The sequence below is a fragment of the Balaenoptera physalus genome (genome assembly GCF_965194825.1).
Source record: "Balaenoptera physalus genome assembly, chromosome: 14".
NCBI lineage: Eukaryota > Metazoa > Chordata > Mammalia > Artiodactyla > Balaenopteridae > Balaenoptera > Balaenoptera physalus.
In genome coordinates, this window is record NC_138893.1 from 33,914,360 (window position 1) to 33,932,975 (window position 18,616).

General features: G+C 41.0%; 1 protein-coding gene across 5 annotated transcripts in view; it reads right to left on the bottom strand.

The window, feature by feature from the left end:
• SEC23IP (SEC23 interacting protein) overlaps window positions 1-14,651 on the bottom strand; it is a 44,259-nt gene extending 29,608 nt beyond the window's left edge. For 3 of the 5 annotated variants that reach the window (XM_082424760.1, XM_082424758.1, XM_082424759.1), the window contains exons 1-5: window positions 14,402-14,650; window positions 8,808-9,340; window positions 6,177-6,399; window positions 5,171-5,364; window positions 1,618-1,707 (exon numbers count right to left, since the gene is read on the bottom strand). In XM_082424760.1, the coding sequence (XP_082280886.1) occupies window positions 1,618-1,707; window positions 5,171-5,364; window positions 6,177-6,399; window positions 8,808-9,340; window positions 14,402-14,564 (1,203 nt within the window). In that variant the 5' untranslated portion in view covers window positions 14,565-14,650. Of the gene's footprint in view, window positions 1-1,617; window positions 1,708-5,170; window positions 5,365-6,176; window positions 6,400-8,807; window positions 9,341-14,401 lie in introns of all 5 variants that reach the window. The other 2 variants (XM_082424761.1, XM_082424762.1) reach the window with 1 other exon arrangement.
• Window positions 14,652-18,616: the final 3,965 nt, after the last annotated feature.

The window sequence follows — 18,616 nt, forward strand, 5'->3', positions numbered from 1 at the left end:
AAGCCAAGATATGGAAGCAACCCAAGTGTCCATCAACAGACAAACGGATAAAGAAGATGTGGTACACATACATACATATATACACACACACAATGGAATATTACTCAGCCATAAAAAAGAATGAAATTCTGCAATCTGCAGCAACGTGGATGGACCTAGAAAATGTGTGTAGTGAAATAAGTCAGAGAAAGGCAAATACTGTATGATATCGCTTTATCTGTGGAATCTAAAAAATAAAACGAATGTATCAATAGATAGCAAAACAGAAACAGACTCACAGATTAAAAAAAAAAAAAAAAAAAGTAGTGGTTCCAGTAGGGAGAGGGAAAGGGGTAGGGCAAGATAGGGGTATGGAATTAAGAGACACAAACTGCTACGTATAAAATAGGTTAGCAACAAGGATATATTGTACAGCACAGGGAATTATAGCTATTATTTTGTAATAACTTTTAATGGAGTATAATCCGTAAAACTACTGAATCGCTATGCTGTACACCTGAAACTAATATAATATTGTAAATCAACTATACTTCAATTAAAAAAAATAAAATAAATTAATAGTTTAACATTAACCTTCCACCCCCCCCAAAAAAAAACGAATGCATGCAAGATGCTATGTAAAATTTTGTGTGCTTATATAAAAAACAAAAGTTAAAAAAAAAACAATTAAAAAACAAAAGGATAAGTGTGGTTACCGTTAAGAGGCGAAACTAGGGGAATGCAGAGGTAAGAGGCTTTTGTTTTTCATTTGATACCCTTTTATACTGTTTAAACTTTGATGGCATATGAATGTTTTTATTTTTACTTATCTTAATATCAGTAAGGACTATAGAGGTGGTTAGAATATAGGTTGTTTTTGTTTTTCTTTTACACTTTTCTGTAATAAATAGCCTATGTTCTGAGAAACTACCATATTACTAGCATTATGCTAGATGCTTTTGCATAAATTACCTCACTTCATCAAAAATATGACCCTGGGAGGTAAATCTTATTTACTGCAAGTGAGGAAACTGGAGCTTAGAGAGATTAAGGATGGTAAATGGAAGACTCTAAACACCACACCCAATATCTTTAAAAAGACAAGAAAGGTTTCCAGAGATGAGACAAATAAAGAGGAAGAACTTATTTTTACTTTAAAGGTTGAAACAAGCCATCATCAAGGGCAAGGTAGGCAAACTATTGCCTGCAGGTCAAACCTGGCCCACCACTTGTTTTTATAAATAACATTTTATTGAAAATAGCCAGGCCCACTGGTTTACATACTGCCTGTAGCTGCTTTCAGAGACTACATGGCCTACAAAGCCTTAAATATTTACTCTCTGGCCCTTCACAGAAAAGTCTGCTGAGCCTGGATCAAGTACAAAAATTTATCAAGCTTAACTTCAACGATGCATACTAAGCTTCAGCTAATGTGTTACCATAAACAGAAACTTCATAAGACAAATTTAAATTTCATTTTAGCTTCTCTCATTGATATGAACTGTAGTAAACTTAAAAGCAATGCCCTTGTTATAAATATATCCCTACTGCAGAATAAAAATGAACATTTATCAAACATTCAGTAAAATAATTATTTTTAAAAACCTAACACTTTAATATCTTAAACAATATCACTACCTTTGGATTGTGCATAACAATTGTCTCCCCACTCGGAAACTCTAATCTGCGGTGCCACTGATTCGTGGTTACAGCTTTTTTATATTCAGCCTACAATGGAAACAACATACAATCCAGTAAGACAAATCTATTAAGAGAAAGTGTGGAAGAAAATTATAACTATGATAGTAATAAAAATAATAGTAATAGCAGCTCTCCTGTACTAACAGGCTACCATACTTATTATCATTTTACAAACAGTACCTCACTTAACTGCTCTCAATCAGCCCTAAATAATATTATCCCCATTACGTAGAGGTGAAAACCAAGGTTTAAACAGTCTATTAATTTCCTAGGGCCGCCATAACAAAGTACTACAAACTGAGTGGCTTATAAAAACAGAAACTTATTGCCTTACAGTTCTAGAGGCTAGAAGTCTGAAATCAAGGTGTCAGCAGGGCCGCATTCCCTCTGAAACTCATAGGGAACTCCTTCCTCACCTCTCTCTAGCTCCTGGTGGTCTGTCAGCCATGTGTAGTATTCCTTGGCTTACAGATGCATCCCTGCAATACTCTACTTTCACATGGCCTTCTCCATGTTTGTCTTAACATGACTGTCTTCTTATAAGGACACCAATCATATTGAATTAGGGGCCCACCCTACTCCAGTATGATCTCATCTTAACTAATTATATCTGCAACAACCCTATTTCCAAATAAAGTCACATTCTGAAGTACTAGAGGTTAAGACCTCAACCTATCTTTTTTTTTTTTTTTTTTTTTTGGTGGGGGGGGCGCGGACACAAATCTAATGCTAGCAGGCATTTTTAGTTCACAGTTGCACAAGACCACACAGTGATCACAAAGGTAAAGGAGCAAAAGCAGAACTGTGGTTCACTCCCACCCACGACCTTCTGACTCCAAAGACTTGACTGTCCCACCACTTTCTTACTCTCCCTCCAGAGACACTATTCTGCTCTCTATAAGACAAAAGTCTGAGGGTCTCTTGGAGACAGATTCAAGACCAGGTAAGGGGGAACCTCTGGTACACCCACTGCCCAAAGTCTTTTTTTAAATGAGTAACAGTGGGACTTCCTTGGTGGCACAGTGGTGAAGACTCTGAGTTCCCAATGCGGGGGGCCCGGGTTCGATCCCTGTTCGGGGAACTAGATCCCACATGCATGCCGTAACTAAGAGTTCACATGCCACAACTAAGGAGCCCATGTGCTGCAACTAAGGAGCCGGTGCAACCAAATAAATAAATAGTTTTAAAAATGAGTAAGTGATTATTTGACAATCATGTCAAAATAGAAGTGCTTCTTCTTGTCTCCTGGGCAGTCATTCAGTAACAATTCCTCTCCATCAGCCTCTATCCAGCTGACCCTCCTCCTCACTACTTTTTAAAAGACTTTTAACATATTTGTTTACATTTTTTAAAAGATCACAAACAAAAATGTTTAAAGATTCACCATCTTAAGAACTATTTTCATTTCTTCCTATTCTCTTTCAATCCACAGCTTTATAATAAATCTTGTCTGGTAGAGTATGTTTCCACTTATCATTCTTCAAAATGGTCTTGATTATTCTTGATACTTTGATCTTCCATATAAAATTTAGGAGCTGTCTGCAAATTTTACTTAAAAAACCCTGATGTGACTTTGATTGGGACTACATACAATTTATAAAATAATTTGGGAAGAACTGACACCTTTATTATATTGAGACTGTGCATCTATGAATGTAATATTTTGGTCTATTTCTTTGAGGTCATCTTTTACATCCTTCAATTCTGCTTCATAGTTTATTCTCCATAAAGTTCATATATACCTTTTGTTGGACGATTTTTCTACTTAGCCTGTAGTTTTGTTAGTGTTATAGTCTTCTTTTTTTATTATGGTTTCTGATTGGTTATTTCTATTGTGTAGGAATGTTATTAATTTTTATATGCTGACTTTATATCCACAGACTTGCTAAACTCTTACATTGGTACTAATGGAATTTCTAGAGGTTCTCCTGGTTTTCTATGCAGACATTGGTGAAATTATCAAATTAAGGTGTTTTTTGTTTCCAACTCTTCTATTGTTTTGTTTTAGTGCTCTGATAGGACAGGATCATCTACAACACTAGCAATATGTATCACTTGATTCTCATTTTCTCACTGGCTTTTTCATTTCCTAACCTCCTCTGCCTCTTCCCTGATCTGGCTTGAGTTTCCTGGGTAGAGGCTGAACAGGAACTAAGGTCTCCTAAAGTTAAGAACAGCTATGTGCTATTGAGATGGTCAATACATGAATTCCATCCTCGAAGCCTGTGTCACCCATTTATAATCAAATATAGTATACACTTTCAAATACTGCTTAGACTTGAAAATATATACTTTAGCTTCAAAATAATAGGACTAAACATTCAACCTTGGGATGTTATGCCTTCAGTAGGGTCTTGCCAAGGGTACCAAAAATTATAGTACACATTTGTCTATTTATTTAGGTCTAAAATTAAGCCAAAGATTCAGCATTCTTTTACATATTTATTTAGGTCTAAAATTAAGCCAAAGATTCAGCATTCCTTTACATATTTTATTCCTTATTCAAATGATTAAAATTATGTTTTAGGAGACTGATGCCTCCTGATATTTGGTATTTCCAGGAACAAAATTCATTTTATGCCTTCTTTTCAGTCTTTGCCCTTCTTACCTGGGTTCTGACTCGGCTCTAAATCAGTGTTTTTCAAACTGTGGGTCATGACCAGTAATAAATTGTAAAATTAATATTTTCAATGACATAGAAAATATGTAAGTGAATGACACCTAGTGAGGTAGGTGTTGTTCCATGAACCTTTGTTTCTAATGGTGCGTTAGAGCTCACTCATACCAGCTCACAAGAGCTGATCACACATACCGCTTCCCAACTCTGTGTCCAGTTACATCATGTTGCTAGCTTACTATTGGCCATGGTGGGAGTATTTACACCATGGAAATCAGCAAACACTATAAATCAGGGGCTTTTTTCCCTGGATGGAGTATGTTCCATACTCCATTTCCCATGTATGCAGATGAATTCATTTAACTTATTTCAAATATTTAATCACTCAATTAGTAAGTAGAATTATAACAAGAAGTTAACACAATTATGTAAAACAACATTAACCACCAATTTTAAGATGGTTAAAAAGTCTCACAATATTTGTTCCTATTCTTATATTTGTTTTCATAAACCAGAGGTGAATTTCAAGCCTTTTACTGAATATTAATTTGAAAAGCATCCATCTGCTTGGCATCTGCTGTCAGCAGCAAATCATAGCAGCCTAAGCTCTTTTGAAGATTTGATATAAGTACCTTATTATATTAGATCTGTGATGTTCCCCTGAAAAACATTCTATCTTTAGACACCGAGGCCACAATTAGCACCTCATAAAAGATGACACCAATTAAAAGGCAATCTTCTTTGCACACAGGATCAAGATAGGCTGTCTTCTAAATAAAGTCTGCTCCATTGTGAGTGGTGTTACATGGGGCTCCAATGTATACAGAGTCTACGTGTTTTAAAGAAAAGCATAAAGGAATAAAGCCCACGTACCTCCAGTTTTTCACTGAACTCCTCTGTATAGGGAATAAATCTGCTGTCTGTGTCCCCTTTGTAAAACCAAGCACAGCGTCTCACTTCAGCTGGCTCCTCTTCCCAGTACACGGCTTTCCTCACCCGGTCATAGAGGTAAACGTCGTAGCGCCCTCCATCAGTGCCTAGAACCACACTCTCAGGGTCTGGCTGGACTGGAGCACAAAGACCACATTTTAACTTGACAGTTACAAGGTACATTTAAAAGTAATAAATAATGAATATGGTGACTCGTCTATCCTTAAAGACAAAGAACTAAGCTCATTTTTTTTAAAAAACAGAAGTTTAAGATTAATCTGTGCTGCTCAAAATGATGATTCTTTTAAGTGGAGAAGAAATAACGAGGGTAAAATATAAAAGCATGATCATGAAATAATTCAAATAATTGGTAGTTTTTTTGTTTTTTTTTTTTTAATCAAAGCAGCAATGCTCCATGAAGCATACTTCTAAAGAATAGGTGATTTTTAAGTCCCAAGATGAAATATCATCAGGATGAACAAAGAAACCTATTTCTATAGTGAAGACTTCTCAGAGTCTTAACACACTCTTGTGCACTATCTCAAGAGATGGATGTAGTTACAGCACTTCCAAAACTCATCTGACCATGGAACACTTTTTTCACAGCATCTTCAGGAACAAGAGTTCCATAGAAAATGCTTTATAAATGCCCTATAGCTACAAACAAATAAGGGAAATAAGAAAACTGACACCTGGGTTATATGAACGACTCTGTTTCTTGGATTTAAACTACCTTTAAACAAAAAAAGAAAATTACTAAAACATTTCTTCAAATACCTTGCTCAAATAACTCAGAACTTATATTAATATTATCATCTTAAGGTACAGAGGCTGGCAGGCTCTACAAGGATTAAAGAATTTGACACTCATAAAAAGTAGGCCATGGATAAATACTCTTCATTCCTCTCTTCCTAAAATCAGATACAAATGATGCAGGATCTGTGCTTACCTGAGTTATAGATTTCTTCAAGGTTCAAAGAGTCAAACACACTGAAAGGCATCCACAGTTGTCTGTATTCTATCTCCTTGCAGTAAAACCAGTGGGGTTGGACAGGTTCATATTGGTTTTGAAGTAGAAAAGGAGATGACGCTTGCACAGAGGGACCTGCAGGTCTAGCAGCTGCCTGCTGCTGGGCTGGAGGGGACAACCCTGGCTGCACTGAAGGAGGAATCTGGGGGGGACAAAAGTTAGGACCATCACGTCTGTCCAAAGGAACAATTCTGTATATGTTTCAGACCCAAACTAACACATTAATGATTATCCTAAATATTTCTCTAGACAACTATTTAATAACCAGGCTCCAAAGCAAGTAAAATTTTTAAAAATCTAACAAACCCCAAAATCAGTTGCAAAGTGAACCAGACTTTCTCACACTGATGGCAAAGTAAACTAATACCTTTACAGAAATCAACCTAGCAGTATGTCTCTTGTGATTTATTTAATCTTTAAAATATGCATATTCCTTGGGAATTCCCTGTTGGTCCAGTGGTTAGGACTGGGCGCTTTTGCTGCTGTGGCCCAGGTTCAATCCTTGATCAGGGAACTAAGATCCCACAAGCCCCATGGCCAAAAATAAATAAATAAATATAAATAAAAATAAAGTGTGCATATTCCTTGACCTAGACATTCCATTTCTAAGAATTCATCCTAAAGATATAATTGTAAAAATTTACCCATAAGAATGTATATCAAAAAGTTATTTATAATAGACAATCAGTGGATACAATCTAAACGTCTAATAGAAACCTGGTTAAATAAATCATCTTTTACTCATATGCTGGAATTCTCTAGAACCATTAAAAACATTTTAGAAAAAAATCTTAATAACACCTAAAATATGTTCACAAAAAACATACATAATGCTTGCTTGCTTGTTCACAAAAGACATACATAATGCTTGTGTTGGGACTTCCCTGGGGGCGCAGTGGTGAGGCATCTGCCTGCCAGTGCAGGGGATACAGGTTCGAGCCCTGGTCCGGGAAGATCCCACACGCCGTGGAGCAACTAAGCTCGTGCGCCACAACTACTGAAGCCTGCGCACCTAGAGCCCATGCTCTGAAACAAGAGAAGCCACCGCAATGAGAAGCGCATGCACCACAACAAAGAGTATCCCCCGCTCAGGCGCAACTAGAGAAAGCTCACGCACAGCAACAAAGACCCAACGCAGCCAAAAATAAATAAATAAATAAATTTAAAAAGGAAAAAAAAAAAACCACTATGCTTTTATCTAGAAAAAAGGATAAGAAAGACATAAAACAAAATTAAAACAGGGTTTTCTAGTGGCAATTTTTATTCATTTGGCTATTTGGCATTTTTCAAATTTTCTACACTGAAAATACTTTTAAAATCAGAATACAATTATTTTTTAAAATTTTTATTAAAAATTATTTTAGAATATTCTATCAATGCAAATTTACTGAGGTTGATTACTGTGGTTATGTAAAAGAATATCCTTATTCTCAGGAAATACACCATGAAGTATCTAGGAGTAAAGAATAATAATGTATTTAACTGATCTTCAAATGTTTCCCCCCAAAATTGCACATATAGAGTGAGAAAGGAAGGGAGGGAGGGAGGGGAGAAAGGATACTCCAACACGTGTCAGTGTGCACGTCCACAAATGATAGAACAAATGTTCATGACAGGTAAGTCTGGGTTAGGGTATTGGGGTGTTCTCTGTCCTATTTTTATTTTTGCAACCTTTTTTTATATTTAAAATTGTCATTTTAAAAATTCTTAATTAGGAATCTTTACAAAATTTCATCAGCAAACAAAGTATACTAACTTATATTAAATGCTACAAATCTGGTTACTTTCCAATATGCTAAAATCCAACATTACCAAGAGTTTGTGTATTGGTAAGATTTAAATTAGATGGTAAAATGGAACCCATTCTCTATCCCCAAGAGAGAAGTCAGGTTACACTCTGATTGCAATACTATTATCTCTGCCACACTGGGCTGGGTTCTTAATTCTTCCTTTTAGTCATTTCCCTTTTTTTTGATTCAGTTCACTTCCCTTTGGAAGTCATATGAATAATTAGTGGGGAAAAAAGGTATAAAGGAATTTCATAAAATTTACCCAATGCAAAAGTTATTCCATTGCTCCCCTGAGACAGAGCTTGACTGTCTAGATCCAAACTCCATAAATGTAAATAAAAGAAATTATTGGAGTAATCAATTTTAGTCCCACTAATTGAGTGTTTTGATTGAGTAGTATAATTAAAAAATGAGAAGCTGGCAGTCTGTTAATTATTGCTCCGACTCTAACATGTCCCTAGATGACATTTGTTACTGGTATCTTACATTAAATCTGGAAATATTGGCATATGGTTAACTCATTAAAATCAATTACTACTTCCATAAATAGATAATATAAACTAAAATATGAAGCATTCAATGAGCTATCTTCAAAAGACTGTTTACTTCAAAGCATGTAGCTTACAAAAAACATACCCTCTGAAAATAATCTGTCATCATATTGATTATTAAACGCACAGGGTTTTCAAAAACATAGGTTAAGATGAGAGAGATTAAAAATTACAGTGAATAATTAGGATATAAAAACATGTTTCCATACCGATGGCAAAGATCCCGGAGGCATCTGGTACATCTGAACAGGGGGTCCAGAGGGCGGGGGATGGGTAGGATGGGCCGGTGTCTGGCACTGCTGCAGCTGTGGTGGTGCAATATAAGGATTAGCCCTGCTGCTTACAGCTGTGTGGCGATATGGATTGTATCCTTGTTGGGGCGTTCCTTGGGGTGGGCTCCCAAAATTTGAAGGAGGGAGACTACTAGGCTGAGAAGGCAGATAAGTATTTATTCCCATTTGTGAAGCAGCTGGAGCACCATATTGAGCCTTCGAAATGGATGGTGAAAATGCATTCGACATATCTTGGGATCCGGTTGTAAAAGGGAGAGCAGCTGGGGGCTTGGAGAATGCTGATTGTCCAGCCGATGTTGCTGCAGTTGTTAACGGTGACTGTCCAATATTCCCAAAAGGATCACTACTGCTTGATACCTGAGAGAAGTAACTAAATGTCTGTGGGGTAGACGTGTGAGCAGAAGTCTGACCAAGGAAGCTGTCCTCCTCACCCACATCTGTGGAATCCTCTGAAAGGGAACAGAAGGGTACATGGTTTAAAGGTACACCATCACTCTGTAGATAAGATTCTATACCGCAGATCTAGCAATTATACCTCTTATTTTGTTGTTCAAACTTACATTTCTGCATTAAAGACAATAATGAAAAACTTTTTTTCTTTTTTCTTTGAAATAAAAAACTAGAAAACATGAATAAGAAACAAGAGGGAAAAATACTAACTCATTCATAAGTTCACCTCCCAGAGACAATCACTGTTAACACGGTTAATATTTTGATACATACCTTTCCACACTTTTAAAATAAATATAAAGTTATATACTATTTATTTTGTAGATATGTATAAATTATGTAGGCATATATGTATATAGGAGAAGGTTTTAAAAAAGGAAACAAAATCTACACTCCTAGTTTTACATGTTATTTTGAATGCTGTTTTTTCCTGGTAAGAAACAATTCAAATACTGTTCTGCTACTCAAATACACAAAACTTTATTTCTACAGTAAGGACAAGAAACTAAAGTACAGATATTAACTCTGTTGACAACAAGGGGTGTGTCAGGGCTCTTACCTACAAAGCACTCATTATATAAGTGAACATGTGGTATTTGTATTCCTGAGGCAAAGTAGGTCAACCATTAATTGCCGTCCCTAAAACCACACAGTATCACAACCAGATAGTCATTAGAGAATGCCAAATCACTGGAAAAGTCATTTTCTAACTAAGGGAAGTTCTCCTCACTTCCCTTTGCCCAACATGATCTTCACTGTGGGTATTATTAGTACCAAACTATTTATCCTCTCTTCTGCTACCAAGTCGTAAAATATTGATAAAAACATTTTCCTTCTACATGGCCTCAAAAGTTCAGTCTGGGCTTCCCTGGTGGTGCAGTGGTTAAGAATCCGTCTGCCAATGCAGGGGGCATGGGTTCGAGCCCTGGTCTGGGAAGATCCCACATGCCGCGGAGCAACTAAGCCCGCGCACCACAACTACTGAGCCTGTGCTCTAGAGCCCGTGAGCCACAACTACTGAAGCCTGTGTGCCACAACTACTGAAGCCTACGTGCCTAGAGTCCGTGCTCCGCAACAAGAGAAGCCACCGCAGTGAGAAGCCCGTGCACTGCAACAAGTAGCCCGCACTCACCGCAACTAGAGAAAGCCCACGCAGCAACAAAGACCTGACTCAGCCATACATACGTACATACATACATACATACATAAACAGAAATAAAAAAGCCCAGTCTACCTTTCCTCAGGAAATTTTTAGGAGGCCTAGCTTCTAACATTGTCTTCCTCTTCCTAATCTTTTCCTTCTCCCATCTCATTCCCTCTCATCTCCAATTCCCTCTTATCTCCCACTGCTGGAGGCATAGAGCAGATCAGAAGGGTGGACCCTCTCCCAGCACACAGGCACACTGGTCCCTGCCCTTGAGACCTGCCAAAGGGTGGCCTTTCAAGCTCTGAGCTCCTTCTTGACCTCTGCTGAATGAGGCCTTCAGCTCTTAGGCTGCTCTCATTATATTTCACAGACATCAATTTAACTGAGATACTCCACTATTCAAAATACTCCTCTGAGTTGTTTCTTTGTAACTAAAAGTATCTTCCTGCACAAGGCCCCCTGTCTGCTTATATCCTTCTACTTTTCTGATACATTTCTGATTCCTACCCTCTCTTTTCAGTCACATGAACCTCACTTGGACTCAGATTTCTTAGTTGATGTCTTAACATCCAAAAACAGAGGGAAAAACCTCTGTGGTATATTTCATCCTTTAAGACAACTTGGGATCATCCTGATCCAAGAAACTTTTTTCTGATTAGCATCAATTACAAACAAAATACTGATCTCAACAAGCTGCCAGCCTCACCTCAGGGGCACTTTCTAATTACATGTGGACACACCTGGCATCAAGACCCATAACTTTAATGAGCGCCTGTATACTTGTGACACTCCCAACTCTGTCTCAAACTGAGACTGATCTTATGTGTCCCAGAACCTATTTTCCAACTGCCTCCTCAATACTTTTGGCAGATTCAGCCACATGTACCTCAGACTTAGTAAGCCTGAACTGAATCTGTCATCTTAACTGTCCCCCTTCATGTGCTCCATTTACACATCTCACTAACCTCAACAGATGTCTGCCAACATCCATCCAGACACTCAAACCAGAAACCTGCTCTCTCAGACCACTCCCTCTCTCTCACACCCTTCATTTCATCATTCAGATCCTCATTAAAGAAATAGGTACACAGTATCCATTATATGCCAGGTGGTGCTATGTCTTGGGGCTGAAACTGAACAAAGAGAAGGGAACTCTGCACTGCACAGCCTGGACCCCCCGAGTCACCAAGTCCCAACAATTTGACGGTGTAACAACCTCTCGTATCTGTTCCCTGCTCTTCACACCCAGTGTGGCTGACCAGGGCTAGAGTGCCACCGGCTCCTGCCTGACTCACAGTGGCTTCCAGATCGGCCGCTCTTGCCACAGTCAGCTTCACTCTGGTGCAATCTCAGAAAACTCCAGTCTTTCTGAAACACACCTCTAATCCCACTACCTTCTTTAGAACCCTTCAAGGGTACCCCCCACACCCCACAGGGTAAACTACAAACTCCTCAGTGTGGTGTCTGAGGCCCTTCGTGATCTGGGCCCTGCTGACCACTTGAAGCACTCCCCTGCATTCACTCTAGTCACATGGAGGGGTGCGGGGGGGGGAGGGATGGGGCGAGAGGGAAAGAGCGGGGGAGGGAGAGAGAATGTGAGCACCTACCACCAAATCCCACCAAATCAGCAGGTTTCTCTCACACCTCCAGACTCTCACATGTCTGTCTCCCCAGACTCCCTAATTTCTATGTATCCTTTAATATTCAGCTCAAGAACTGCCTCCTCTGTGAGGTCCTGAAGGCCTGAGGGATGCCCTCTCCCTGGTCAGCCAGCCTGACAGCCACAGCTCTCACAGCAGCCTATCAATCCCTCTTTCCAGCCATCATAAACCTATATCACAATTACTTACACAGCTGGGTACATTGCATCTGTATATACTGTGCAGTCGTTGAGGGCAATGCTATCTGCTCCTCTGTGTCTCCCTGACATCGGGAACAGGGCCTGGCAAACGGAAGCTGCTCAATCCAGGTTTGTGGAATGAATGAAATTGCTTCCTATGTGTCTCTTTCACTGACATGATTAACCGTTGCTTCCAACCGTTGCTTCCAATGTGTTCTCCTTTTGTCTCTGGAAATTATCTGAATGGGTTTCTAATGATCAAATCTTTTTTAAAGGTAGAAAAATATTTGTTACAGAATTTTAGCTTTAAAAAGTATTAATTTTCTTATTAAAAAAATAAACCATCTCCAAGAAACAATAGTTTTCAAGACAGGTAAGTTATCCTGTGCTTGGCAATGAAGATGTTTAGCATTTACTGACAGTAACAGACACAAACAAATTATATAGCAAGGAAGATGGGCATGAACTAAACATCTGTGAAGCAGAGGATGACATGAAAACCCCACGCACAGCCTTATTTATTCCTGCAACCTCCCAAAGCATTCTGCTCTAGCCATGCTAGTCCTCCACCAAAAATGGCAATGGTGAACCTTTCAGCCACACTATCACAACAAGACATACATATTCCTGACTGCCACCCTTTCATTCATTCAACAAGTGTCTATTGAAAAATCGGTCTACAGCATACCAGGCACTGTTCTAGGCATAAGTTCCTGCTCTCATGGAGCTTACATGCTAGTGGGATAAGATAAACAAATATGGGACTTCCCTGGTGGCACAGTGGTTAAGAATCCACTTGCCAACGCAGGGGACAAGGGTTCGATCCCTGGTCCAGGAAGATCTCACATGCCACGGAGCAACTAAGCCCGTGTGCCACAACTACTGAAGCCCGTGCGCCTAGAGCCCGCGCTCCGCAACAAGAGAAGCCACAACGAGAAGCCCGCACACCACAACGAAGAGTAGCCTCCGCTCACCATAACTAGAGAAAGCCCGCGTGCAGCAACGAAGACCCAATGCAGCCAAAAATAAAAATTAAAATAAATTAAAAATTAAAAAAAAGATAAACAAATATTTGTACATGTCAGGTGGTGATAAGTACCAAGAAGAAACATAACACAAAGGAAGGGGAACCATCATGTATTGTCTCCGATTTGCCCTTCTTCACTTCTCCATGAAACTTTCCTCAGTCCTCCAAACAAGAATAAATTATTCAACAGGAAAATATTCAACATTTACTGAGGATCTATGTGCTAGGCACTAAACAAGATCCTAGAAATAAAAAGGTAAATAAGTTATAGCTGCAAACTTCAAGAAGCTCACAATCCAAATAGAGAGGCAGACATGTTTATTTCACAAACATTTATATAACACTATGTGCCAGGCACTATATTCAGTGCTTTACAAAAATCAGTTCACTTCTCATCACAGCCCCTATGGAAAATGAAGAACAGAGAGGTAAAGTAACATGCCTGAGGTCACACAGCAAGTTACCGGCAGGGCTAGGGCTGAAATACAGTCTGTGCTCCTAAACACCAGCTCTGGGTTATGCCACGTAATCGTTAAAAAGCAATCTCCCTAGACAATAATAAAGATATGTACAAAGTGCTAAGGTGCACACAGGAGTAGGGACTTGAGAACAAGCAAGGGCTCCTTAAAGAAAATGATGCACCGCCTTGAAAGATGGCTGCGTTCTGTACCTCTACTTTGCAAATATTACGTGTCTATCCTAAGAGATATCCTACAGTATCCTAGGAGAGGAGGAGGCACTGTCTAATTTTTTTGCATTCCCTGCAAGCACCTGGCACACCAGGAGGTGTTCAACAAAAATCTGTGGAATGCCAGCTGAGGAGTGTCCAGCACCGGGAACAGTTTCTTCCACGAAGAGCTTGGCCCCCGCCCCCAACATCCCAAAGTCCTCAGGCCACTCAAACCTGGCCACTGATGGCCTTGGCAAGGTACCAGAGGGTCGGGTCCAGGCACAAGGAAAACCTCCCGTCCGACCCTCGCCACCCCCCGCCGCCCGCCCACCTCCCCGCACACACTAGCCCCACCGGATCCTCATCTCCTTACTACCTCCAGGCAAGAGCAGGGAGGCCGAGGCAGCGGCAGCCTGGGTGACTGGGATAAAGGGCACGTTGAAGCTGAACTCCGTGGCCGAGGAGGAGAAAAGTAAGTTAGTGCCCGACGAGGAGGTGGAAGCGGCGCCTCCGCCACCGTTAGGTTTCCTCTCAGCCATGGCTGCGGCCCACCTTCCGTTACACGTCTACTGGGGGCCGGTGCGGAACCACCAGCCGGAAACCGGTCACGGTCGGGGCCAACACACTTCCGCACTTGCGCACAAGGGCCGGAACTCCGGACGGCTGGTCAGCCTCCCTCTGCTTTCTCCTACGAGGCTGCCAGGAACCAACATGGCGGCGCAGGCTTCACGCCCGGGTCCCAGCACGTGACACCCTCGGCCACTGCCGGGGCCGGACGGGAGGCAGAGGTGGAGGCCGCGACTGGGGCTGGAGCGTGGGAGAGGGAAGGCTGCTGGTTGTGAATCAAAGTACGAATCGGCACTGAAAATCTCGGGTTTCGGGGGGCTCTCTAGGCTTCCTAAAAGTACCCACAGAAGCGTCTAACGAGATAAAATTTTGGAGGAACAGCGAAAGCCCGCAGGCGCAGGTATCAGAGTGCTAGCTGAAGACAGAGGGAGGAAAATGTGTGTGGGCCATTTGCAGCTTAAGTCTAGCCAAACTCACCAATTGTAACCAAACACCCGCATCTAACGCGCCCACGTCGTTTTGGACTGAATTGAACCCTTGTCATTCACCCAGAAATAGAAATGGTAGAACTTTTGAAGTTTTTAAGCCACAGGGAAGAAAAAAAAGTTTAAAAGAGAAACCAGGGAATTGACATTTAAAATAGGCGTGTGGGGGCTTCCTTGGTGGCGTAGTGGTTGAGAATCTGCCTGCCAGTGTAGGGGACGCGGGTTCGATCCCCGTTCTGGGAGGATCCCACGTGCCGCGGAGCAACTAGGCCTGTGAGCCACAATTACTGAGCCTGCGCGTCTGGAGCCTGCGCTCTGCCACAAGAGAGGCCGCGATAGTGAAAGGCCCGTGCACCACGATGAAGAGTGGCCCACGCTTGCCACACTAGAGAAAGCCCTCGCACAGAAGCGAAGACCCAACACAGCCATAAAAAAATAATTAAAAAAAAAAAAAATTTAAATAGGCGTGTGACTTTTTTAATAGTTTTCTATACCTGTCTAAAATAATCTGACTAGTTTAATCCTAAAATGCACTATGGATAATTTGGATATAATTGTCATCTTTCACATAGAGATTATGAAAGAAAAAATAACAGATAATCAACTTCTTGGAGGGTGGGAGAGGGATAGAAGAAACCCAAAAGAAGCTTTCAAATAATGAAACTACCCTCTCCCCCAGCTGTTCACACCTATATAGTATCTGTTTATTTATTAATAAAACAACTAGTATGCTTACTGTCAAAACAAAACAAAAACAAAGCCAGATACTAGTTTAAACCAATAAGGATAGATTTTTATTGCGTTAAGGAAGTGGGTTCGTCGTGAACTGAACTTCCCCAAAACAAAAGGCTGGAGATTTTAAAGACTGGCGTGTGCTAAGGCAAAGGCATTGAAGAGTGCCAAGGGGTGTTGGTCCATGTGACCGGGTTTGTTAATTGGCACTTATATGGAGCAGAAATTAACTTCTCATATCTTTATGACATGCAGTGGTACAAGTTAGAGCAAGGTACCCACTAGGCTGGGAGGAGACAGCTCTCAGGTCCTTGAGAAGGCAGTTCTGGGTGAAAAAAGATTTATATCCCAAAGGGGTGGAGAAAGGATTTATAATCGCAAGCTTTCTAAAGTAACTGCTTTAAGGGAGGGTCAGGGCCTATATGCCTATCACCTGGTTTGGGTTGGAAGAAACAGTAAATTCTCCTGGCAGTGTTGAGCTTTCTCAGGCAGGCATTTTAAGGGGGACAGGGTTCATCCTGGGGACATGGCCTTAAGCTGTTGGTAGCCATTCTAGAGTTTGGTCAAGGGGGTCTTTGTCATTACTACGGGTGGTCGAAGCAGTACACTAAACACTGGGGGTACCATGGTATACAAGATAGACACAGGACCTTTCCTTCTGGGAGCTTATAGTCTGGTCAGGAAGACAGACAACTAAACACATAATAACAATAAACTAAAGTGTGATGAAAGTAATAATGTAGAATTTCTCAAAGTGTGTTGTGTGGAATATTGACACCATCAGGAGAGGGAGGTGTAACCCTTTTAGGGGAGGGGTAGCAAGTATTTAGAACAATCAGACCATCAACAAAGGACCTACCTCGTCTGGAGTGACATGAAAGGCTTTCCTGAAGAAGAAATATTAAAGTTGACACCTGAAAGCCGATGAGTAGAAGTTAACCGGAAAAGCTTGGAGGAGAGGGACCGGAAGAAGTGGTGAGAGACAATTACAGATAAAGTTACAGTATGTAGGGATACCTTAAGATGCCATATTTGAATGTTAAAAGAAATATGGGTTACAGCATGGCTGGAGCCTAGTGAGCAACTGGGAGAAAACTGGGAGATAAGAATGAAAAGTAGACCAAGGCCAGATGATACAGGGTCCTTACAAGTTAAAAGCAAAAGGGACTGAAAGAAGGGTTTAAAGGAAGGTGGAGAAGTAACATTTGCTCTGTAGAAAGTTCACTCTGTCTTCAGTGTAATAAAATAGGTAAGGAAAGAGCAAGCCTCGGGAGCAGGAAGAACAGTTGGCAGACTGCTGCAGTGGACCAGCTGAGCAATGATGGTGGCTCAAATTAGAGCGATTGGAGTAGGAATGAACAGAAATAGGAGTAATTTCCGGGGAAAGATGTCAGATTGAACAGCTGTATCTTCATTTTCTTCTTCCTGAAGCTCTGTTGAAAACACAGATGGATTTGCTTGGTTTTTTTAGGCATAAACCCATAAGGATGAGGAGAATGGGAGAAGATTTGGCAGCAACAAGGTTTTGGAAGGCACCAAAAAAAATAGGCAAGTAGTAGATGATTTAGCAAACCAGTAATGGGGGAAGCTCAAAGGCAACATTATTTGCACCACAGGATCACCAAAAGATTTAGGACCTGATAACCTCAGGCACCTCTGGAAGTGGCAGTCCAGTGGAAGAGAGAGGTCCTATAATTAGGAGGATTGGTTAAAACTGTTTAAGAAACAGATCCCCTCCCCCACTCTCAGTAACTGGACTATTGACCATCCCCCTTAAAGGAAAAAGGCTGAGTTTTCCCTTCTGGAGAGGGTAAAACAAAAGGAAGATTAAGCAAATACATACATACTGAGTAATAAAACATCCTGTTCCACAAAGCCAGCCCAGTTTCTTCACTCAGCTCCAAAAACACTAGCTGCCGGGTCTTCAACCTCTAGGCAGGAGATTAGAAGCATCTTGCTGGGGTCAGGGAATAAAAGATCTAGAGAGAATTACATCTGGGTTTCCCAATGAGACAGCCCAGAGCAGAATCACCCCATAATTAAGGTCACAAGCCCCAGAACACACCCTCCACTAACCCAAGAACCTCTTCTTTGTCACTGATTTGGACCTCTGGCCCCAGCTCGGCTCACAATGGACCCTAAGTGCTCCTGAGCCACTGGTGGCTCCTGCGCCTATTGTAGCTCCTGCAAATGCACCTCCTGCAAGAGCTGCTGCCCCTGCTGCCCCGTGAGCTGTGCCAAGTGTGCCCAGGGCCGCGTCTGCAAAGGGGCCTCGGATGAGGGCAGCTGCTGCACCCAAGGTTGCGAAAGCCTGCTCCCAGGTGTAAATAGAACAACATGTGCGAACCTGCACTTAATATTTGTTTCCTACTACCCTGACTGGCTTGCTACATTCCTATTTCCATGAAATACTTGTATGAAAATAAACTCATCTAGACAAAAAACCAACAAGACCCATGTATATGCTCTGAGCTCCCAATCACCTTTTTAGTCCCCACGCTTTTTGTTTTGTTCAGATATTCATTCAGCAAATCTTATTATGTGAACCTGCTCCTATGCCAGACATGGGAGATACAAGAGTGGACATACAGGCAGAGCCGTGACAGTTCACACTCTAGGGGACAGCCACCCTCTCTTGTCTTCCATACTCACCTCCACCCGGCAAGGCTGGTGAACGGGGAGGATGAGACACAGGTGACTGAAGGGAAAGTGTGCTAATTTCTGATTCAGGGAACACAGTGGAACAGGAGGACAAACTGGAACCTAAAAATGGAGATGCCCGGCCATTAGATATACGGCTCTGAAAC